The sequence below is a fragment of the Macrobrachium rosenbergii genome, chromosome 3, assembly GCF_040412425.1.
Source record: "Macrobrachium rosenbergii isolate ZJJX-2024 chromosome 3, ASM4041242v1, whole genome shotgun sequence".
NCBI classification, from domain to species: Eukaryota; Metazoa; Arthropoda; class Malacostraca; order Decapoda; family Palaemonidae; genus Macrobrachium; species Macrobrachium rosenbergii.
In genome coordinates, this window is record NC_089743.1 from 57,040,867 (window position 1) to 57,065,478 (window position 24,612).

Sequence of the window (24,612 nt, forward strand, 5' to 3'; positions counted from 1 at the left end):
ATTGCTCCCCCCCTTAGTGACCCATTCTTAATTCATCTTATGGGACCTCTTTTGTCCCCTAAACCCCTGCTGTGTAACCATCATTCTTCTGATATGTCACTGTGCATAAATACAGTTATTTAAGTTAGCCTAAGTGTTTACCTAACTATTACCTATTCTGAAGAAGGCCCTCAGCCATAAAATGCATATGATTGTTACTTATCCAAGATCATAGCCAAATTTGCATAATTTCCCAGAGCCAGTTGCACACACCCTAGTAGGAATCATATCATAAGAAACAGGTCCTAGTCAGTAGTGTACACATCTCACACCAGTTTGATTTAATAAAATTTAGACTATCAAGCTGTGAAGATGGGGCACTTTTGGCTATTCAGTGCTTAAGACTGGAAAATGGGAGCTGGAGTGGTTGAACAGCAAGAAAATACATCCAGAAAATAAAGGATCTATAGGTAGAGCTCGGAGAGAATCCCATATTTAAATTAAGAAATAATAGAGAGGCTGGAATGCAAGACTGAAGATAGGAAGCAGGAATGGAGATAAAGTAAATGGCTAATAAAGTGGGTACAGTTAGGGGGTAAGGGGAACCTGCAAATGTCCTTTTGGGTGCAGTTATGGGGTGAAGAGACACTGCAAACATCCTTTAGTAATGTCTACAATGTACCATCTGAGGTGCACTGACAGCATTACCTCCCTAAAGGGTGGCTCACACTAGACAGAACTCTCCTGTCTGGACCATCAGAGGGGCCTGGAGAGGGGAAATGAAAACTCATGTCTCTTATCAAGCTGAAAATTTCTCATTTTTTGCCAAGTTCCAGTCAGAGAGACAGTCCTGTGTTCACACAGAAAATGGTCCACTTCCTCTGGAAGACAGTGAGCCACAAGGAACCTCTCTGGAATGCTGCCATAAGGAAGCACATTAGGAAAAACCCAACTCAGCATAAGATTTATAAGGAGCTATCAGGGTGTCTGAGCACCAAAGTGATCAACATGCAGTTGACCACAATGTGGAACATAGAAAGAGTGATGGAATAGGTGTAGGAGCTCTGAATACCCTTGGGGTGCTGAAAGGAGTCTTCCAAGGCCAATCAACAAGGTACTGGCAGAACAGAACACCTGTTAGTTGTAAGACAAAACAGATTGATTTCCAGTATCGCTGGTGGTAAATTTGTTTTCTCAGCTCAAACGGCCATTCCCCCACCCCCAAGTGTAAAGACTACTAGTTGTTACTACATGCTTTATTAACTGAACAGGTCTATAAAATACAGGCAGTACCCGGTTTACGGCGGGGGGTTCCATTCTTACGCCATGTCGTAAGCCGAAAATCATCGTAAACCAAAAAATTTTCGAAAATCGTCAAAAATCCAAAGCAAACCTTACTTTTAATGCTCTGGGTGTATTGAAAATGATGTAAACTGCATTTTTATTGAGTTTTTCATAAAAAATACCTCCAAATTTTTATTATTCTGCTGTTTTGGAGCCATATTTCTTCTGTCAGATTGGTGTACGATGCGTCGTAACCCTGGAACATGCATTGTAAATGGGAAATAATTTCTGATGAATATATCTGAAAAGTGTCATAACCTCGGAAGGTTGTAAGCCGGACCGTCGTAAAGCAGGGACTGCCTGTATATTCTTCTATCATATAATATATCCAGCTTGCAGCTTGACCCCATGTAGTGAACTGTCCATTCCTGTATCTGCTTTGCCAATTGAAGGGTGAACAAACTATCCTTTCCACCCTGCTTGTTAACATAAGCCACTACAGACATGTTGCTTAACAACAGTATGAAATGACTCATCAAACAGCTTTGGAGTTGCAAGGCTAGACATACCACTTGCCTTTGCAAACAGTTGTGCAACTGAGGATCGTCCTTGGCCCCTGCATCTGAGGTGGACAAGCTTCTCAGGCATTGCCCTGATCATCCTCCAGTGAGGCTAAGAGTAGACACATTTCTGGAGGTGGAGAGTTCAGAGAACTCCTGTTGTCCAGCAGTCATGTGAGATCCTCTCCAATCTCCCTGTTCACAGAGCAATCAGGAAGTGAGGATCACCTGGAGCTGATTAGCACAGCTTCGTTTGCCATCTGAGAGGGTCCAAAGGACATCACATGGACCCACCTCCACTGCAGCTGTAAGCAGACATACTTCACGAGAGAAGTCAGGGGACTTCTGTAAGGAGATTCCTGTCATCCAGCAAACATGCAAGATCCTCTCTGATCTTCCTGATAAATGAGTGAGCTGGAAGGGAGGATCACTTACAGCTTATCAGCACCACTTAGTTCTCACTGAAGTGGAAGCTAGCACATAGAGGGTCACCTCTGTGAGGCAAACTTAATCAAATACAAGGGGCTGAGGAGACCTGCCAAAACTGAGGTGCTGCTTGGGGATAAGACCTAACTCTCACAGATAATTACAATCTACAAGTTGTGACAAAAGTGAGTGGGTGATCTCTGTTCTGAAGTAGCTCAAGCCTCTGAGGACATAACAAACCAGTCAACTAGTTAACACAGCACACATATTCCACTTGAATGGATCCAAGCAGAAATAAAGGTGGATGCTATTAAGGACACAGGCCATTCACAGCCTAAAGTATAGTGCCTGAACTACAGAAAGTCCCACTGCACATAAAGTGGTGAAACTTCTTGGATCCTAAACCAGTTGCTCTAGTGCTTACTCATGGGAAAAGGCAAACAGTCAGTACAACAGTACCATCTGATATACTCGGGTTGTGGAAGACCAGTACCCAGAGAGGAGTTCCAAGCCACGATCAACTGATTCGTATGACTTCCTATGTTTGGTGACACCCCAAACTAGGAGAGGGTACAAGTGAATGGCTACCAGCACTGTCATGAGTATGCAACCATGAAGCAGTGGCAAGCCACAAGGCAGACAGGAAGCAGCATGACCACAGGCAAGCAGATCAACCTTGTACTGGTGAGTACACAGCTGCATAATAGTCTTGCCCCAAATATTTGTTATGTGCAATTACTGCCTTTTCTGAAAACAGTTTGTTCATCTCTAAACTTTTTATCAGTTTCTTTATCCACCCTATTAAGAACAAGCAGCCTAATATTTTCATTACAACAACATAAGTGCAATGCCTCAATAGTTACAACACTCAGCAAACTCATCTTTCATTGGTACCTTTGCTATGACTCCTAATTCCCAATTGTCAAGCTTTGCTTCCTCATTCAAAATTCTGAAAAACAGTCTGTTTACATCACAAGGTGTTATTTCAGTTTCAGCTAAAATCATCTCTGCAGCAATGCCACCATAACCTAGTGCTTTTCATTTCATAGATTTCTTTATCATTATTTATTCCACCTCAGAAACTGTGAATTCATTTGCAGGCATATTCAAATCTTCTTCTGGTATACTAGTCAAATTATCCCCCTCATGTCACTTATTCATGACCTCAGAAAAATGTTCTGCCCAACTGTGTCTTTTTTTTCTTCTGCTGTTATTACTGACCCACCCCTCCTTTTGACAGGCATTTTCCTCTGTGGACTACCCTTACCCAAATGCCACAACCTGAATACATGGTTTTAACATCACCAGCCTTTTTGTCCAAATATTCTGTCTTAATCTCCTCTTGACCTTAGTTTAACTTCACTACCTAGACTTCATTACTTCTTATGTTCCACTCTTTGTTCTTCATCTTCACCCACAAATTTACACCATACTAGCTGCTGTCACAATGATCTTGCAAGCTTTGCACATAAAAACCCTCAATCTTCCAGGAATGCCACACACAATAACGACTGATCCAGTCATCTTAGTACTGGCAATATGAGCCTTGTCTTTGAGAATAAACCTTCAAGAAAAATATTTGGCACTGAATGGCATCAACTTATTAAAAAAAAGCTTGTAAGAGGCTAGGGATCAGCTTCTCCTTAATAATAATAACTACATATGAATAAAAATTAGTAAAGTAACTAAATTTTACCTGGAGGGCAATTATGTTTAGCAATGAGACTTAATGTACAAAATTCAAACCAACAGCTATTAGAACACAAGCTAAAAACACTTAATCATTCTGCTGAATGGATACACTTACTCATTCTGCTGAATGGAACGGCGTATTTCTTCTTTCTGCTTTTGCAATCTTTTTACCTCCAATTCATGATTCTCGTCACGCTCCTTGAAATACTGCTTGTACTGTGACCTATGCTGTCGCTTAATTTCCTTTAGTTGGAGCAGGTATTTTTGATAACATGAGACCACCTTTTGCTGAAATTATATAAACTGTAAGAAGAATATAACTATCACCTTGCATGTGTAAAATATAAAGGTGTGCATGTAAGTCATTTTAATATCTATTTACAATGGGGTGCTACATACATTTCTAAATATAATGAATAGCACATCTGTCATAATGTACTTCCTAATGTAACTCTATACATATATCACTATGCATAGAGTTTTTTCCAATTACTATACCTATATTTTTTTCCAATTGCTATGGTCTTATGTTGTACATCATTAAAAATTTTTCACAATAACACTGAACTGATCACTGAAATAAGAAAAAAGGTAAACTATATGCGGTACAGTATTCTTAACATCATATGTAATGAACCAAGAAAGTTTACTTACATCTGAAGTTTTTCTGCACTCTTCTTCAAGTTGCAAATCTTGTATTTTCATTAACACACAGTTCTGGTGACGTGCTAATTCAGCTGTCCTGAGGGATGGGTGTCTGTCATTGTCTCTGACTTCCTCTGCAGGATCCATCCTGAAGAAAATTGATTTAAACTTAAAAAATGACACATTCGACATTAAGATTTTCTAATGATGGGTTTTATATACAGTATATACTGTATATATATATATATATATATATATATATATATATATATATATATATATATATATATATATATATATATATATATATATATATATATATATATATCATAATAAGTCATAAATATATATATATATACATGTGGTCTTCTCAGTTTATATATATATATATATAATGTATATACATACAGTCATACCCCGAACCTATGCGAGGTTAGGTTCCAGACCCCTTCGCACAAGGCGAATTTCTGCGTAAGTTTGGCATGGTCCCTAAAAATGCTAATAAATGCTTATTTTTAGAAGTCTTCTTAACCTCTTTTTTAAAAACTTCTTTATTCTGTCTCTTTCTCTTTGTTCTGAAATGCTCTATGTCTCTATGTTTTAGAACGGCGCATTTACAATTTACAGACAGTACAGGTAAAATTAGATCAATTTAAAATGATCTACTGTACAGGTAAAGACATACAGTAAACCCCCTGGATTTGCGTTTTCACGATTCGCGGACTCACGTATTCATGGATTTCTCTTAGGAACATATCTACCCATTATTTGCGGAAAATTTGCCCATTTGCAGTATTTTTCACTGAGAAATATTCACTAAATACTGTATTTTCATCTCATTTTCACAACTAAATGCACTTTTTGTGATAAAACTATTAAAACACTCATGTAATGCTAGAGTTACTATAATTCACCTTACTATAATTCAATTTTGCAATGGGGTAAGCAATTAATACCAATACCACAATACTATTTGTAAAATATTTTAAAATTTCGTGCAGGCGCAGTCAGCAGCATAATTAGGCAGTGAGAGAGACCAAATTACAATAGGCAACTTTTCCTCCATCTCTTTACCCCATCTTCTAGTTAAAAAAGTAAAAGAGAATGATAAATGTATTGTTAGTAACATACTCTTGTGTAAATGCATACAGCCATAAACAACTGACCAAGAAACTGTTGTTTTGCTTATAACTGAATCGGATGACAACAGCCGTTTACTTGGCATTTCAACCATCGTAAGGTAGTAAACAATTACTGTACGTTATGGCACAAATGACATTAAGTAGAATAGGACTGATATATTTTTACATTATACCCTTATTCGGTATGGTTAAAAGATCAGCAAGGAAATATACTGCTAAATTTAAGCTTCAAGTTGTAGCTGAAGCTGAGAAAACAATGTTCAAGCTGCTAATGACTATATACTGTAAATTATCGTGCATCGGCAACATGGGAGAGAAAGTATTTTAATCAAAACTACTGGGCATGAAAGAACACATTACTGTTATTTTTACACCGATAAACAATAAATACGTAAAGCTTGTATTTTGATGAAATCAAGCTTGTATTTTGATGATATCAAGTGAAAATAGCGAACGGAATCTTGAATTTTTTTTACACAAAACAAACCCCCCAAACGGCCATCGTCATCTATTAACGAAAGTAATAGATAAATTAATTTCACAACGAGACATATTTTAGTTATATTTCGACTTAAAAATACTTCGTATAACGAAAAATAACCTTGCCCCTTATAAATAAAGTATCTAGACTCTAGAGATTCATTTATGCTAACTAGAAGCAAGAAAAGCACCCAGAACTGAGTTAAATGCGGCGAAATAAACACCGCGTAAACATTTCCAAACCAAAACATTGATCGCTATGATCGCAATTTATAATACAAAAGCAATATAAAAATATATACAATGAACTAAACAAAAACTTCTTTCAGTTTTCTTCTGAAGATGGAAAGAGAAACCCAAAAGATTCTTGTGTATAACTTGTTTACTGATAAATATTTACATATTACTTTGATCTCGAGCACTTTCAGGTCCTAACTGTGACCCTTTTTCAAGAGATGAGGTAGTCAGGCTGGTTCAAGGCCCAGCAATCTTCTGGAACTTCTTCTCCCCGTGCTGTCATTTATATGATGGCTGTCCTGGTTTCCATTCTCTTGAGAGTTGTTTATCTCCTCCTGTCAGTTTGATATCCTGATCTGATGGTCAGTGGTATTAATCCTTGTGGTATGTGAGTAGTCACCATCGATCTGTTGGGCAGGAGACCTAACCTCCAGGTCAGAAGGGTCGATCTTAGCTTCTTTTAATATTAAAGATCGGCTTATGGGATCTTCTGAGGTAAATCCTTTGTTTCCTTCTATCACTTTAATCTGTCTGATGAGTGCCCCTTCCACTACCCTCCTATGACTGATGTTATTGCTTTTGTATATAAGCCTACTGTTTTTAAAATCCATCCTATGGTCCTTTTCCCAACAATGCCTAGCTATAGCACTCCCCTGTGAGTTGAGCTGTACTGCCCTCCTGTGTTCTTGGATTCTAGTCCTTATTCCCTACCTGTTTCACCCACATATTTGTCTCCACAATTGTTGCAATTAATTATGTATACTCCCCCTACATCATCTGCATTACTATCTTCTCCTTCCAATTTATTTTTACAAACTTTGTTTTTTACGGTGTTGTCAAAGGTATACACAAAATTTATATTTAATTTCTTTCATTTTTGATGTAATTTGTTTAATTTAGGCATATAAGGGAGGGAAACTATTTTTTGTTTTCTGTATTCTATGTACTCTCTGCATTTTCCCGTAAAAATCCTCCTAGCTTTGTTGAGTGCCCTTTTTCTGAACCATTCGGGAATGCTAATGTATCAAAGCTTTTATCAATGTAATTTATTTCTTTATCTATCTTACAAGGGTCACACGTTCTCATTGCCCTGAGAAATAAACCTGTTAGAACACCCATTTTTATATCATGACTGTGAAAAGAGAAGAAATGAATATACGAGTTTGTGTGCGTGGGCTTTCTATATGTGCTGAATTCATATCCTATTTCTTTCCTTTCTATCAAGATGTCTAAAAAGGGCAGTTTATTATCGTTCCTTTTTTCTAGAGTGAATTGGATATTGTTATCAAAACTATTGAGTTCGTCTAGAAAAGTTTCTATTTCACTTTCATCACCCTGCAGAATGGCAAAAATATCATCCACATATCTCCACCAACCTTTCAATTTCAAGTTAGGGATATTAATATTAGGAACTAGATTAGTCTCAAAATATTCCATATATATATTAGCAAGTATTGGTGATAATGAGGACCCCATAGCTACTCCATATTTCTGTTTGTATACTTGTCCCTCAAACGTAAAATAAGTATCACTAACACATAATTTGATCAACTCCAGGAAGACACTTATTTCTATGTTTGGATTGAAAATGCCCTCATTTTGCTTAGGTTGTAAAAATTCTAAAACTTCATCTAAGCAAAATGAGGGCATTTTCAATCCAAACATAGAAATAAGTGTCTTCCTGGAGTTGAACAAATTATGTGTTAGTGATACTTATTTTACGTTTGAGGGACAAGTATACAAACAGAAATATGGAGTAGCTATGGGGTCCTCATTATCACCAATACTTGCTAATATATATATGGAATATTTCTGAGTCCAGTCCCGTGTCAGCCGGTGAAATTCCATTACAGCACGAATTTCTAGGTATAACCTTGCTAGATATACCAGAGAAAAAGAGCTTTCAGGAAAGCTGGGTTTACTACCCCAGTCGAGCGTCTTCTAGGAAGACGTCGGTATAAGGAGGGGTGAGTGAATACCACTACCACGGAAACCTACTCGAAAGATCTCTCCCTATCAAAACCCCCGGAACAGAGCGGTGAGCCGTTACAGCCCCCACACCAAACACCCGCCAGGACGGCGACACCAGCGCCACCTACCTCATTCCATTTTCTAGCACGTGAAATCGCTGTTTCTTTTGTGTGCTCGTCTCCATTATTTTGAATTTTCTGCTTTCTGCGATGGCGTCGAGCAGCTTTACCATTTCAAGTTAAGTACCATCTTCTTGTGGGGTTTTGTTCTATTTTTGGCTGTTACGGTCTCGTATTTTCATAAATATTGAGATCTTATTATGTCGCCACAGGCGTCCCCATGCCAGCCATGTCGACCGCGAGGCGACTCCTTCTGTTCTTTTCAGTTGGAGTTGTCTCCTCGTCGTTATAGATAGATTTTGCCCCCTTGGTTCCCTTCCTGGTGGTTCCTTGCGGTGGCTCCCCCCCCTTATGAATTACGTTCAATTGGCCTACTGGCCTTTGTGGGAGTGATGCCCCGTCTAGGTTCCCCCCCTCCAGGTTGGGTTCCTGTTATTTTTGGTCTTACTAGGCTAATTAATTTTTGCTTGAAGATGGTGCTCTCTTTTAGTTTTATTTTTAGTATTTTTATTATTTTATTGGGTGGTTTACCTCGGGTGCTGGCGGCAGCCTCAGATCTAACCGCTTCCCCGTGGTAGGCTACGCTCTCTGTTGAGCACATTTTAGTTTTTATGAGTGATGGTTATTTTGTGGAGTAGGCTTGTTTGCTTCCATCCCCTTGCCCTGGGTGGGGAGTTCAGGTTGAGGAGTTTTGTTGCTGTTTCCTCCGGGATCGTTTTTTGGTGGGCAGAGTGAGCCCCTTAGTTCTCTTCCTCCATTTGGGGGAATCGAGTTCTTTGGATGTGTTTCCTCTAGGCTAGTCGCCCCCTTGCCCGCCATTCTCGATCCTGATTGGTTCTCGGCACAAAATTTCTCTCCCTGTTGCTTCCTCCTCCCTTCTGCCCTCCTTTTCCTAGCCTATATTAAGGTTAGGTCCATATTAGGCTTCGCCTAGGTAGAAGTCGGGCTTCGGGTTGCGTTGCTTCCAGTCATATTACCCTTCCAAGATTCATTGTCTGGGAGGTATGGTGCAGTTGAGCGGGTGAGCTTCTCCCCGTCTCCTGTTCCTTCCTGGTAGCCTACTCCTCCTCCTTCCCCCCCCTCCCCCCCCTCCTCCTCTCTCCAGCCTTGCTCTACTCGTGCGGGTGACGCTAGATGGCGTTTTCTCCGAGTTCAGGGACTTCTCCTGTTGGTTGAGGGATTCGCTCCCTCCCATATCGTCCCTAGCATCGCTGTATTGGGGTTGGTGGTTTGTTTACTCGAACGTGTTCGAGTCACTATCCATTACTTTCGTCTCCCCGTCGGGTTACGTTGATACGGTAACAAATATTGCTTCAGCCTATGTTATGAACATACGAGCATTTTACCCGTCTTGTTTCTCCGGCGGGGAAGTAAGGGCGGAAGGTTTTTCATTTTATAGAGGAGCGGATCCTTCCGTCCTCTTGAGTTCTTACCATCACTTATTACTGTTATTATTTTTGTTTTTGTTTTTAGATAAGTCTGTTTATCTACAGGAGTACTCTCCTTAATTCATTATATATATTATATAAGTGAGTCCGGTCCTATACCCGGGGGCTCCGCCGTTATTTTACTGGCAGCCCTTAGGGTTGGTTCCTGGTCTCTCTTTCCTTCATTCCCCGGAGTACTCCGGGGTCTGAAAAACCTTTACCTTCCACTCTATGTAATTTAGAGCTTATTGGCCCAGTTTATGATTAGGGAGTTCTTCTCCGCCGGAGTATTCCGGTTGCAGTTGAGTTTCCCGGCCTCGCCAGCTTTAGTTTGCTTAGGGTGGGAGGTTCATGTACTTTTCTACTTACAGACTGTTCGCTGTGAGGGCCGGGTGCACCGCCTCCTCCAACAACCTTACGGTCACGTAGTTTGCCGGACCCACGCTGGTTGTGCGGTCCGACTGGATGACCTGGTTGTCTGGCACCCTGATGGTTGTGAGGTTTGCTTCGCTCTCTGCACAACTGTCCAGGATGAGTCGGTAAGTGACAGTCTTTACATTACTCCTGCTTTATGCTCCTCATATTATATATTGTATATTGTTTATGAGGTTCCCGGAATGGTTTTCGTTCTTAGCTAATTGTTGGTTTTCTTACAGGCGGACGAAGCTTCCAAGAAGTCTGCCTTGGAATCCCTCCGGGCCTGGGTGGCTGGGTTTGGCAGGAACGTTCCGTCGGGAAGCCCTACGTCCTCGGCGCCAGGTTGAGGACTTGCTCTACCCGGCGCACGGGTGGCGGCCGCCCAGTGCCTGAAGACCTTGCCACCCTATCATCCAGCAAATCCGGGATGAGACCCAGCCACCCCAAGCGGATATCCTCTCACGCTGAGGTCTCGGAGGACGTAGCATGTGGATCTCAACCTGGAACCAATGAACATAGAGCAGGACCAGGTGGTAAGTGGTGAGGTAAGTGAGGTTGTTGGGGCGGGCCCCCTTTATTTGACTCCCCTGCTTCATCCATATCTTCTTTTCAGGTTTTGTGAAGTCTTCCTCCTTGGGTGATAGAGCTCCGTCTGCTATCCCCAAGTTGAAGTTGAAGACTTCATGGAAGGCGAAGGGCTACAAGTCCTCGACTTCCAAGAAGGCATCGCCCTTCCCCGTCGAAGCTAAGGTTTCAGGACCTGTAGCCTCCGGGAGCAAGTCTGGTTCCTCCAGCAAAGGCGCGAGTAAGAGGGCTGCAAAACCAAGCCCTCCTCGCCAACCTGCTTTGACGCAGAGGCCTTTGCCAATCAGCTCTATAAGCGTTTCACGGAGGACCTGGATTCGAGATTTAACAAAATCTCCGAGAAGTTGGCCAGTCATGATAACATACTGGCGGGAATGGCTCACCCACCCCAGCCGAACCACAGTATGTTATCCCCGACACTGCGGACCTCCCGCCGTTCGATGTCGGTAACCCTTGGCGATTTTGCACTCCGGGCCATCCAACATGCTGGCAAACTGACACTTGATGGTCTTGGCACGCGAGACGGTTGGAGGAATTGGAGTTCTTCCCCCCATCTCCTGCCCCTTACCCAGGCTTCGTGAGGCTTACGGAGGAAGCTTGGATTCGGTCAGACAAGGTTCCTAGGGAGACTGTCATCGTCCCTAGGGACCAAGCTCAGTCGGCTCTTCTGCGCACTCTGGCGGAGTGGCAGGCAGACAATACGGTTGACTCCTTTCAAGGGCAACTTTACTATGTTTCGCCCTGGGAGACAACCTACCCACCCCCTTGCTTGAACAAAGTCGCTCTGGCTACGGCCCGGCGTGCTTTGATGGTAATCCCGTTACCACAGCTGAGGGAGACAGACCCTACTTCCTGGTATTCCCAGGAAGTAATGAGTTCTGGTTGACGCCCGTCCACTTTCACGGTCGGGAAGCTGGACCCTTCTGCGCTTCCACGCAGTTCAGTGAGCAGCTCCCAAGCTGCCGGAAGCTCTTTGAAAGCGGAGTTTGATGCTCGGGTTAAGTTAGCCCGGTCCTTGAACTCCGTATGCCTTACTGAAGCTACTGCCGTCTCCCTGCTCGGACGAGCCTTTCTTCCAAGTTTTGGCTAAATCCTTGCTGGCAGGCTTCCAGTCTGGCTTATTTGAATTTATCATGGCCAGACTGGAATGTAGGAAGTTCATCTTTGCCGATGCGACTATCCGCCACGAGCCTAACAAGCTCGTGAAAAGCTCGATCTGGGGACCTAACCTCTTCCCTGAAGAGGAGGTCACGAATGTTATGGCCGAGGCTACACGGGCCAACCAGAGTCTTCGTTCTCGCTGGGGCATTTCGGCCTATAAGCGTAAGACCCCAGAATCGGCCGGCCCCCAATCGAGAGGAGGTAAACGCTTTCAGGAGGCATAAGAGGCCCCACCATCAGGCGGTAGTCCAAGCCGTCCCGGTCTCGGCAGTGGCGCAGCCTTCTACTTCAAGGCTCACCCCCAACAGTATGTGCTGGTCCAACCAGCTGCACCCTCCTATGTGGCCTCACCGGCGCACAACCCCACATATGAGGGCCGTGGTTACTTTCACGGCCTTAATAGGGTTGCAAAGGGGAGGAAGAGGCAAAGCCCCTCATAGAGGAAGCCCAACACCACCCCAAGGGGAAGACCTGGACGTGGTAGGGGAATAAACCCGCTCCCTCCCACTGAGAGAACACAGGTAGGCGGTCGCCTGTTTTGGTTCAGGGACCAATGGACCTTCAGCCCTTGGGCACACAGCATTGTGTCCAAAGGACTAGGATGGAGCTGGATCAAAACCCTCCTCCTCTAACCAGGTTTTACCAGCCACCCACATCAATCCTAAAGGATTATGTGACAGAATTGCTCAACAAACGAGCAATAAAGAAAGTAAGGCACCTAAAATTTCAAGGCAGGTTATTCACTGTTCCCAAAAAGACTCCGATCAGCAAAGAGTGATCCTGGATCTGTCGCGTCTAAATCTCTACATAAAATGCGACAAATTTCGCATGCTTACGGTAGCTCAAATGCGGACTCTACTTCCGCGTGGAGCCGTCACCACCTCTATCGATCTTTCAGACGCTTATTATCACGTCGGTTGCGGCGAACTTCTCTCAGTTCCTCGGTTTCAGACTCGGGAATCAAGCCTACTCCTTCAGGGTCATGCCCTTCGGTCTGAACATTGCGCCCAGGATATTCACAAAGCTGGCGGACACGGTAGTACAACAACTCCGGTCTCAAGGGATATCCCTAGCAGCATATTTGGACGATTGGATAATTTGGGCACCAACAGTTCCGGAGTGTCAGAAAGCTACGTCCATAGTCATCAATTTCCTGGAGTCGCTAGGTTTTCAACTGAACAGAGAAGTCCCGCCTGACTCGGAGTCCCGGTTTCAGTGGTTGGGTCTCCAGTGGGATCTGTCATCTCACACGCTGTCCTTCCGCCTCCCAAGAGGAAAGAGATAGCATCTCTCACCAGGAGATTCCTCAAAAATCCATCAGCATCCCGCCGGTCCCAAGAAAGGGTCCTTGATCTCTTCAGTTTGCCTCAGTGACAGACCTGCTATTAAAAGCGAAATTAAAAGACATAAACAGAGTGTGGCGGAGTCGAGCCAGTGTCAAGCTCAGAGACAAGGTCTCCTCCATTCCTCAAATCTTAAAGACAAGATTGCGACCTTGGACCTCGGTCAGAGGCCTGTCCAATACAGTTCCGCTTCAATTTCCCCCTCCGGCACTAGTTGTTCACACAGACGCTTCCCTAAGCGGCTGGGGGATATTCACCAAAACAAAAGTACAAGGAACGTGGTCCACAATGTTTCAGCAGTTCCATATAAATACCCTGGAAGCTATGGCGGTCTTTCTAACTCTGAAGAAAATCCGCCCCCAACCGGATTCATATCAGGTTGGTATTGGACAGCGCAGTGGTAGTTCATTGCATCAACAGGGGCGGCTCCAAATCAGGCCGAGTAAACCAAGTAATGGTTGCTATCTTCTCCCTGGCGAACAAGCACGGCTGGCACCTGTCAGCCACCCACCTAGCGGGGGTACGGAACGTGGTGGCGGATTCCCTGTCCAGGACTACTCCGTTGGAGACGGAGTGGTCCCTGGACGTGGAATCTTTCAAATGGATTTGCCGCCGGGTTCCGGGCCTCCAAGTGGATCTGTTAAACGGAGAGCAACTTCAAGCTCCCCTGTTATGTGGCCCCCAACCTGGACCCTCAGGCGTACGCCATAGACGCAATGACAGTAGATTGGAACAATTGGGAGAAGATTTATCTTTTCCCCCCAATAAATTTACTGCTGAAAGTTTTACACAAACTCAGGACATTCAAAGGTCAATTAGCCCTAGTAGCCCCTATTGGCCGAAGAGCAATTGGTTCCCTCTTCTTCAGGAACTGGGATTACGGAGTCTTGGTTCCCCAAGCCCATTCTGACTCAGACAGTACAAACCAAGACTGTGTCAGCTTCCTCAAGAATTCAGAATGCCCTAGTTTTATGGACTTTATAAAATTCGCAGCCCAAAAGGAGCAACATTGACCCTGTCAACACTCTGTTTTTAGAATCAGATAAAAGAGATTCTACTATTAGACAGTATGACTCAGCAGTCAAAAAAATTAGCCTCCTTCCTAAAAGCATCTGAAGCCAAAATCATGACAGCTAATTTAGGAGTTTCCTTCTTTAGATCATTGTTTGAGAAAGGCCTTGCTCCGCCACTATTACCACAATCAAATCAGCATTAAAGAAAGTATTTCTTTACGGCTTTAAAATCGACGACCTTACAGATTCCTACTTTTCATCTATCCCCAGAGCATGCGCTCGTCTGAGACCAGTATCACGCCCACAGTCTGTTACGTGGTTTCTCAATGACGTCCTCAAGTTAGCATCAGAGATGGATAACTTTCATTGCTCTTATCAGGATCTGTTAAGGAAGACTTTATTTTTGATTAGCTTGGCTTCAGGTGCTAGAATCTCAGAGCTGTCGGCTCTCACTAGAGGTGATAATTATGTGAACTTCCTCCCGTCTGGAGAGGTCCTCCTTTCCCTGACCCTAGATTTTTAGCTAAGAACGAAGACCCACAGGACAGGTGGTCTCCTTGGAAGGTGGTGCCCCTTCCTCAAGACCAGTCTTTATGTCCAGTTTATACACTTAAATCTTACCTTTTAAGAACTCCACAGAGTAAGTCGGGTCCTCTTTTTATCAGGGAGAAAGGTGGTACTCTTTCACTAAATGCTATAAGACAACAAATTCTATATTTCATTAAACAGGCCAACCCAGATTCAGTTCCCAAGGTTCATGATATTCGAGCAGTTGCTACTTCCATTAATTACTTTCATAATATGGACTTTTCAGAGTTATCTAAATTTACGGGTTGGAAATCACCTCTAGTGTTTAAACGCCACTATTTAAAAATCGCTCAAGCCCTGAAATTTTCTACCATAGCTGTGGGAAGTGTCATCTCCCCACCTTAATTAATCATATCCTTGTCCTTTCCTTTCCCCCCCCGCCTGCCTCATTTACTTTTCTGCTTATTCTCCTGGTTGATTATACCTCACTGCCTGGCTCCTCATATTGATGTTTCTTGTACCTGTTGATGGAAAAAGTGTAATCTGACATGCCATGATTGTTTTTCTTATGGGGTACTGGACAGTTTTTATTTGGCTCCATGTACCCCAGATATATGTATATGTTAATGCTCATTGATTTTGTCTCTTACGTGTTTAGACTAAGTTTACGTGTATAGTGTTAAGGTTATATTTGCAGTTATTTTGTGCGCTTTTCATGTTTCACCTTGCTTTAAGTAATTTTAAGGTTTTTAAGGCCTCTTCTCCGTCGTGCTGGGGACCTCCCACGTTTCATAGTATTAAGTTTTTTGATGTGCCTTAGATTTAGTATGCCTTAGTCTTAATATTCTTGCTACACGGAAGAGATTGCTTAATTAAAATTATTTTGGTAAAACTTTTGCCTTTTCTTCAGATTACCCCCCATTTCTTTTTCCTGGTAGTTGCATCCTTGGCATGATTCTCTATCACGATTTCACCGGCTGACACGGGACTGGACTCAGAAAAGGGATTTTGACAAAGGAAAAATCTATTTCTGAGGAAGGTCCCGTGTCACCCGGTGACCCTCCCTGAATCACCTAGTACTCTCCCCCTCTTGCACATGCCAAGTCTGGGGTTAGTGCTAGCATGGAATGAGGTAGGTGGCGCTGGTGTCGCCCTCCTGGCGGGTGTTTGGTGTGGGGCTGTAACGGCTCACCGCTCTGTTCCGGGGTTTTGATAGGGAGAGATCTTTCGAGTAGGTTTCCGTGGTAGTGGTATTCACTCACCCTTCTTATACCGACGTCTTCCTAGAAGACGCTCGACTGGGGGTAGTAACCCAGCTTTCCTGAAAGCTCTTTTTCTCTGGTATATCTAGCAAGGTTATACCTAGAAATTAAATAGTGCTGTAATGGAATTTCACCGGGTGACACGGGACCTTCCTCAGAAATAGATTTTTCCTTTGTCAAAATCCCTTTTTGAGACTAATCTAGTTCCTAATATTAATGTCCCTAACTTGAAATTGAAAGTTTGGTGGAGATATGTGGATGATATTTTTGCCATTCTGCAGGGTGACGAAAGTGAAATAGAAACTTTTCTAGACTGTCTAACTCAATAGTTTTGATAACAATATCAATTCACTCTAGAAAAAGTAACGATAATAAACTGCCCTTTTTAGACATCTTGATAGAAAGGAAAGAAATGTAGGATATGAATTCAGCACATATAGAAAGCCCACACACACAAACTCACGTATATTCATTTCTTCTCTTTTAAACAGTCATGATATAAAAATGGGTGTTCTAACAGGTTTATTTCTCAGGCAATGAGAACATGTGACCCTTTGTAAGATAGATAAAGAAGTAAATTACATTGATAAAAGCTTTGATACATTAGCATACCCGGAATGGTTCAGAAAAAGGGCACTCAACAAAGCTAGATTTTTTACAGGGAAAATGCAGAGAGTACATGGAATACAGAAAACAAAAAAATAGTTTAAACTTATATGCCTAAAATTAAACAAATTACATCAAAAATGAAAGAAATTAAATATAAATTTGTGTATATCATTTGACAACACCGTAAAAAACAAAGTATGTAAAAATAAATTGGAAGGAGAAGATAGTACTGCAGATGATGTAGGGGAGTATACATAATTAATTGCAACAATTGTGGAGACAAATATGAATCTGAAACAGGTAGGGAATAAGGACTAGAATCCAAGAACACAGGAGGGCAGTACAGCTCAACTCACAGGGAGTGCTATAGCTAGGCATTGTTGGGAAAAGGACCATAGGATGGATTTTAAAAACAGTAGGCTTATATACAAAAGCAATAACATCAGTCATAGGAGGGTAGTGGAAGGGGCACTCATCAGACAGATTAAAGTGATAGAAGGAAACAAATTATTTACCTCAGAAGATCCCATAAGCCGATCTTTAATATTAAAAGATGCTAAGATCGACCCTTCTGACCTGGAGGTTAGGTCTCCTGCCCAACAGATCGATGGTGACTACTCACATACCACTGACCATCAGATCAGGATATCAAACTGACAGGAGGAGATAAACAACTCTCAAGAGAATGGAAACCAGGACAGCCATCATATAAATGACAGCACGAGGAGAAGAAGTTCCATAAGATTGCTGGGCCTTGAACCAGCCTGACTACCTCATCTCTTGAAAAAGGGTCACAGTTAGGACCTGAAAGTGCTCGAGATCAAAGTAATATGTACAGTAAATATTTATCAGTAAACAAGTTATACACAAGAATCTTGTGGGTTTCTCTTTCCAATATAAACAATATTATTGGATACAGTGAGTTAAGGCATAACATTTTAAAAAATCCATGGAAAAGATGCATATTCATAATGTTGACATTTGTATAACACGATATGTGAATATAGAGTAAAGTATAATGTAGGCTACGCTACCGTGTATGTAAACAATATACCATAGTGTAGGCTAAGCTAATTCTTGTTTGTTATTCAATTTCCCTTTGTATTAAATTCTCATAAGTCACTTTGCATGAACCTCCAGAATTAGCTGACATTAATAATTACTATACTGTGTATGTAAAGAGTATATTTTATAGTGTAGGCTAGGCTACCATATACTGTATGTATACATGGTACCAAATAGGCAGTTCTAAGAGTTTTTAGAAGGGTTCTAAGTATTCGCTGGTTTTAGCTATTTGCAGGGAGGTGTGATACGATCCCCCTGAATATGGGGGTTTATGTTTTAGAAACTGTAATAAATAAGTTGAGCTAACTACGAACAAGAAAGAAGAGAGAGAGAGAGAGAGAGAGAGAGAGAGAGAGAGAGAGAGAGAGAGAGAGAGAGAGAGAGAGAGAGAGAGAGAGAGAGATAACACTTGTCCTTACTTACTGACATTTTTATGAATTATTATGGAGAGAGAGAGAGAGAGAGAGAGAGAGAGAGAGAGAGAGAGAGAGAGAGAGAGAGAGAGAGAGAGAGAGAGAGAGAGAGAGAGAATTATGCAAGAAACCTTTGACCCGCCAATCAGCAACACTTCCCCTTCTTGTCATGTTAAATTGATATGTCTGACAGCTTTGCCTTAGAGCTTCTTCACAAAAGATGAGGGGAAAAATATTTGTTTGTTTAAAATATGTCACACACAAATTTTGTAATTACAGTTATATTATTATTATTATTATTAGTATTATTATTATTATTATTATTATATTTAATCTTATTAATCTCATTAATATTTGAAAATTAGAACTTATTATTAGGTAAAAATTTATTTATCATACAAAACAAATGAACGTACACTCGGCAAGGAAAGTGAGGATACAGTTTTTTAAGTCTTCAGACATATATTGCTCAATAATGCGACATCTGGCAACTTTAGAAAGGGAGGAGCTTCAATCTTCTTGTGTTTGTTTTTGCTTGACCTCCTATAACTTTCAAAAATATTCTACGGTTCTGAAATCATTGATATTTAAATGCAGTAGTAAGCTTTACTATTCATTCAAGTTGTAATTTGCAGCGACAGTTCTGAGCAAAATAAAAATTTTTCGACATAACCTACCAAGTAACCTTACACAAATGAATTTATGACACCACAATGAACGGGACGCTTGCATAATCGGAAACGCAATTTTCCATAATGAAATCAAGAGTTAAATTTGAGCAATGTTCAAAGAAAAACGTGTGGGAACAATAAAGGAACGAATGCAATGTTATGATGAGAGAGAGAGAGAGTTACTTTTGTGTAAGCCTAAGCCTATAAGTAGAGCTACTCATTTCATTATTTTTTTCTTTTAGAGACTGAGCTATACTATATTTGTATACAGTGAATCCCCCATATTCGCGAGGATGCATCCCACACCCCCCTGCAAATAGCTAAAATCCGCGAATACTTAAAACCCCTCTAAAAACACTTAGAACTGCCCATTTTGATAGTTTAAACATAGAAAACCCTGTAAAATGCATATACCTTAGTATTTTAATAGTTTTATCACAAAAAGTGCATTTATTCAAGAACATTATATGAAAACACAGTAATTAGTGAATATTTCTCAGTGAAAAATACCGCTGAACGGGCTAATCTTTTCCGCTGAATAATGGCTAGATATGTTCCACAGAGAAACCCGTGAATGTGTGAGTCCCAGCTAATCATGAGAACGCCTTGGAAAGTCACGGGGGTTTACTGTAGTATGTTTTAGCAATGGAGAGAGAGAGAGAGAGAAAAACTATGGCAACGTCAAGAAACATCTAGTTACTTGTGTTTTCCACTGAAGCTCCCCAGGAAAAGCCCTCACATCATAGAGAACGCTCTTGCAGATTTAAATAGATTTGGTCAACCTACCCTAAGTGTCACAACATTTACTGCCATTAATTCCAGCTGACTTTTAACACCGTGAAATACAAACATGTGTAAAAATTAAAGAAATTATCATTACCTCGTATGATGATGCAATAATAAGCCTGTTCATAACGGAAAACTAGTAAATATTGCCGTTCTAATGAACAGTACTACGCCAAAGATATCCGCAGACACTTCTCTTTTAGATCTCTATGAACGAGTCATCTGAGAAATTCTGATTACTTCGGACATGCATGGTGTTTTTAAGTATCTGAACGTTTTGTTTTGCAGATTTAACATATATGATATAATTTGCATTGTATTTTCATATTCTAGAGTAAATTTACTGAGATTATGTGTTTTCTGTAAGAAAAAAATAAAAATTCGATGAATTAAATCTAATGAAAACCGTATCCTCACTTTTCTTGCCGAGTGTACCATAAAAATTCTCTCATCTAAGTGAAAGGGGGTGGTGGACAGAGAGAGAGAGAGAGAGAGAGAGAGAGAGAGAGAGAGAGAGAGAGAGAGAGAGAGAGAGAGAGAGAGAGAGAGAGTAAAAAAGTAAGTATAGCTTAGTTTTACCAGACCACTGAGCTGATTAACAGCTCTCCTAGGGCTGGCCCGAAGGATTAGACTTATTTTACGTGGCTAAGAACCAATTGGTTACTTAGCAACGGGACCTACAGCTTATTGTGGAATCCAACCACATTATAGCGAGGAATGAATTTCTATCACCAGAAATAAATTCCTCTAACTCTTCATCAGCTTAAGGCAGGAATCGAACTCCGCCCATCAATGACGGTCTGAAGCTCAACCAACTCAAGAGAGAGAGAGAGAGAGAGAGAGAGAGATTATTACTGTTATTATTTAATGTTATTTAATTATAGATAAAGGCTTGAAGACATAAATTACACAAAAAATTAAACATCAACACTTTAGCGTTAGAGGGTTTCTCAGTGCAGTATTCGTAAATGTTTGCGTGTCTGAAAAACTCGCATATGACAATTAGTTAGGTTCAATGAAAGTTCGCATGTCTGTGAATTTGCAAAACTCAAATCACGTTATATATATATATATATATATATATATATATATATATATATATATATATATATATATATATATATATATAATATATATATGTGTATATATATATATATATATATATTCATACCCTGAACTTAAGCAAGGTTAAGTTCCAGAACCCTCATGCAAGGAAGGCGAATTTTCGAATAAGTTTGACACGGTCTCTGAAAATGCTAATAAATGCTTATTTCTAAAGTTTAAACACTAAACATGTCCCTAATCATGCTCCCAAATTAGGGACAGATCTATGTTTAGAAGTCTTCTCAACCTCTTTTTAATAACTTCTTTATTCTACGTCTCTTTCTCTTTTCTGAAATGCTTTTTCATGAACAAACAGTGTTTTTTATTTGGACTAATAAAACTCTTAGTTATATGTCTATGTTTTAGAACGTATTTGCCACACTAGCACATTTACACTTTGTAGACAGTACAGGTAAAATTAGATCTTTTTAAACTCTACTGTACAGGTAAAGATGTACAGAGAAATGATTAGTTGTAAAAATGTGTGAGCGTTAACTATGAGAGAGAGAGAGAGAGAGAGAGAGAGAGAGAGAGAGAGAGAGAGAGAGAGAGAGAGAGAGAGAGAGAGAGAGATATTGTCCTTACTTGAAATATCAAGTTAAATTATTTATGAATTATTATGGAGAGAGAGAGAGAGAGAGAGAAGAGAGAGAGAGAGAGAGAGAGAGAGAGAGAGAGAGAGAGAGAGAGAGAGAGAGAGAGAGAGAGAGAGAGAGAGAAGTTATTCTTCTTAGATATCAAAAGATGGAAATTCAGTATTAAACCAACTTTTACATAAAATTAAAGTTACTGTAATTTCATTTAAAAGCTAGCTTAATACATTACCCCCACAAACAAGAAATAAATGGTTGAAATAAGAATATAGGAGAGTGTGAAGATTAGTGTACTATTTCTCTCTCTCCCCATTCCACCGATCTATTTTTAGAAGTTTTCTCAACCTTGTTTTTAAAACTTCTTTATTCGGTCTCTTTCTCTTTGTTCTGAAATGCTCTGTCTCTATGTTTTAGAATGTCGCATTTACAGCTTGTAGGCGGTACAGGAAAAATTAGATCAATTTAAAATTCTCTACTGTACAGTTAAAGACATACAGAGAAACAGTAATAGAGGTTGCACTTAACTACAGACGAGAGAGAGAGAGAGAGAGAGAGAGAGAGAGAGAGAGAGAGAGAGAGAGAGAGAGAGAGAGAGAGAGAGATAACAGTTGTCCTTACTTAAGAGTGAAATTTTTTATGAATTATTACAGAGAGAGAGAGAGAGAGAGAGAGAGAGAGAGAGAGAGAGAGAGAGAGAGAGAGAGAGAGAGAGAGAGAGAGAGAGAGAGAGAGAAGGTTTGGCCCACAGTATGTGCATATTGTTTCCTAACATGATGCACAAAGGGGAAAGCACTGGTCATGTGTGTGCCTGTGTTTTTTCAATATCCACCCACATTGGCAAAGCCAGGAAAGTCTCAGTCAACAAGAGTGCATTCGTTCATTCATTTACCCTTCACCCTCACAGGCCCAAACAAGAAAGCCTTGGTCTGCTGTCCAGTAACCCTATTGTACTTACTGGACTTCTCCAGTAAGTACAATGTATTTTTTATCACTTTTATTTGACTCGGACGTGTCTGTTAAGTAACGAAATCCGCTATGTTGAGGTGCCACCATGTCTAAGAACAGACCTTACTTGTGTGTGGAGATAGTGTTAAAATCAATGGTATCCATCATTAAAGAATTTAAGGTTAATTTTTCCACATCTGATGTCACTTGAATCTCATGGGATGAAATTTGCATGCCCTCATCAGGATCTCAATGAGTTAACTGAATTTGATTCAACCATTTCAATATACTGTAGCTTACTTGTATATAAATTTCAGTCCAAGTTTGCCTTATTTTTTCTGGGCTAATTATACTGTAGGGGGATGACTACCATATAAAAGTGTCCTGTGTTTTAAATTATAAACTTCAGAATCTTGGAGTGGGTGGATATGTTTTAGGTTTACTTCAAGATTTCCTTACAAGTAGGCAGCAATGAGTTGCTGTTGATGGGATCTTTAGCAAACCAATACCTACTGTGTCTGGAGTTCCACAGGATAGTGTTCTTGGTCCACTGTTATTTTTAGTGCATACAAGTGATATGGTTGTTGTCCTGGAAAACAAGATTATTCAGTATGCCAATGATGCAACACTTGTGGGTGTGGTAGATTATTCAGTATGCCAATGATGCAACACTTGTGGGTGTGGTAAAGTCTCCACTTATGAAAAATGAAGCTGCCCTTAGTGTCAGTTGTGACAAGGAGAGGATTAGTGAGTGGTGTAGTTGGTGGGGTATGAGGCTGAACTCCGGTACAATGAAAAACTATTAATTAGTAGATCTCATACTGATACTCCACCCCATCTTCCCCTTCAAGTGGATGGGACACTGCTGAATGATTTGGATTTGCAACTTACTTTTGAGAAACATCTAATGAAAGTGTCAGCAACTGGCTCACGGAAGTTAGGTGTTGTAAGTATGGCCTCTTATATTTATAACAAGTGATTAAAACCAATGCAACCTGTTTTGGGTAATTTGTCCTTCCTTTACTATAATACTGTTCTCTAGTGTGCATGTCTGCCTCTGCCAGATTTGATTAGATAGTGTGGTTCTGGTGGAGTTCTGTTTCCAAACATTAGCACTTACGACTTGGTCCATAGATATATGGTCTCGTTTGTCAATTTTTCATAATTTGTATTTTAACAGAGATCTTTCACATTTGCAATTGATCCCTGATCCTCTTTTTCTGCCAGGAGCAACCAAATTTGCTGAACAACAGCACCAATATGTAGTAAATGTGCCTCATTGTTGAACTTCTCAGTTCCAGAGGTCCTTATTCCTCACACCACTGGACTACGGAATATTTTCCCTCAGGATGTTGTGAAATTGGAAACTCAAAAGTTCAAGCACAGATGCAATCCATTACTACTCTAAAACAATTCTCCTTGTTTTTTGCTTACATTTTTATCTATTTATTTATTACTTTGTTAAATTTTTTTTTTTTCTAATTACTGATTTCTTTCTGTATTTCCTGTTACTTCTTTCTAAAGAACACCATATTCTTTGGAAGCTTGAATTTCAAGTCAATGGCCCAGTGGGCTTGTTCCCCATGAAAAGGGTTCATCTTCTGAATAATAATAATAATAAATATGTTAGGTACTAAAGGTTTTTAGCAGATTCCCTTCGGCCCCAACTGCAGAGTTTTCTGTCAATCACTTTTCATCCATTCAATTTGATTTCTTCCTTGTTGGCCACACAAATTCTTTAACTTTACTTTGCTACAATTTTCAGGGCATTTAAGAACTAATCCTCAGGGCAAAACCTGTGATAGTCTAGAAATGTAGCTCCAGTCATGCTAAATTAATTTATAAAAACAATCTAGACCAAATTTATCCTTACAGTGGGATGTACTGACTGAATGCCATCCTGGTTGAGGTTGGGTTGTTCAAATACAGAATTAATGTCATTCTAGCTGATTTTGGGCTGTTTAACGGTTCCCTATTAAGTTTGGGTAAGTAAACAATTTACCACTTCCTTCATGCAGTTAACCTATTAACACCTACACAAATCTTGCTCCAAAAGCAGGAGCTATCATCAGCAAAGACTGCTCCTTTGTAAACAGATGAAAAATTGTATTTGTGAAAAAGTACATATAACAATAAGAAAAAAGAAAAAGTTCAC

General features: G+C 40.6%; 1 protein-coding gene across 1 annotated transcript in view; it reads right to left on the bottom strand.

Annotated features, from left to right (window-relative positions):
• Gle1 (nucleoporin GLE1) overlaps positions 1-24,612 on the bottom strand; it is a 68,040-nt gene that overhangs the window by 21,163 nt on the left and 22,265 nt on the right. Inside the window, exons 3-4 of the mRNA XM_067133419.1 lie at positions 4,596-4,734; positions 4,057-4,229 (exon numbers count right to left, since the gene is read on the bottom strand). Of these exons, the coding sequence (XP_066989520.1) occupies positions 4,057-4,229; positions 4,596-4,734 (312 nt within the window). The remainder of the gene's footprint in view (positions 1-4,056; positions 4,230-4,595; positions 4,735-24,612) is intronic.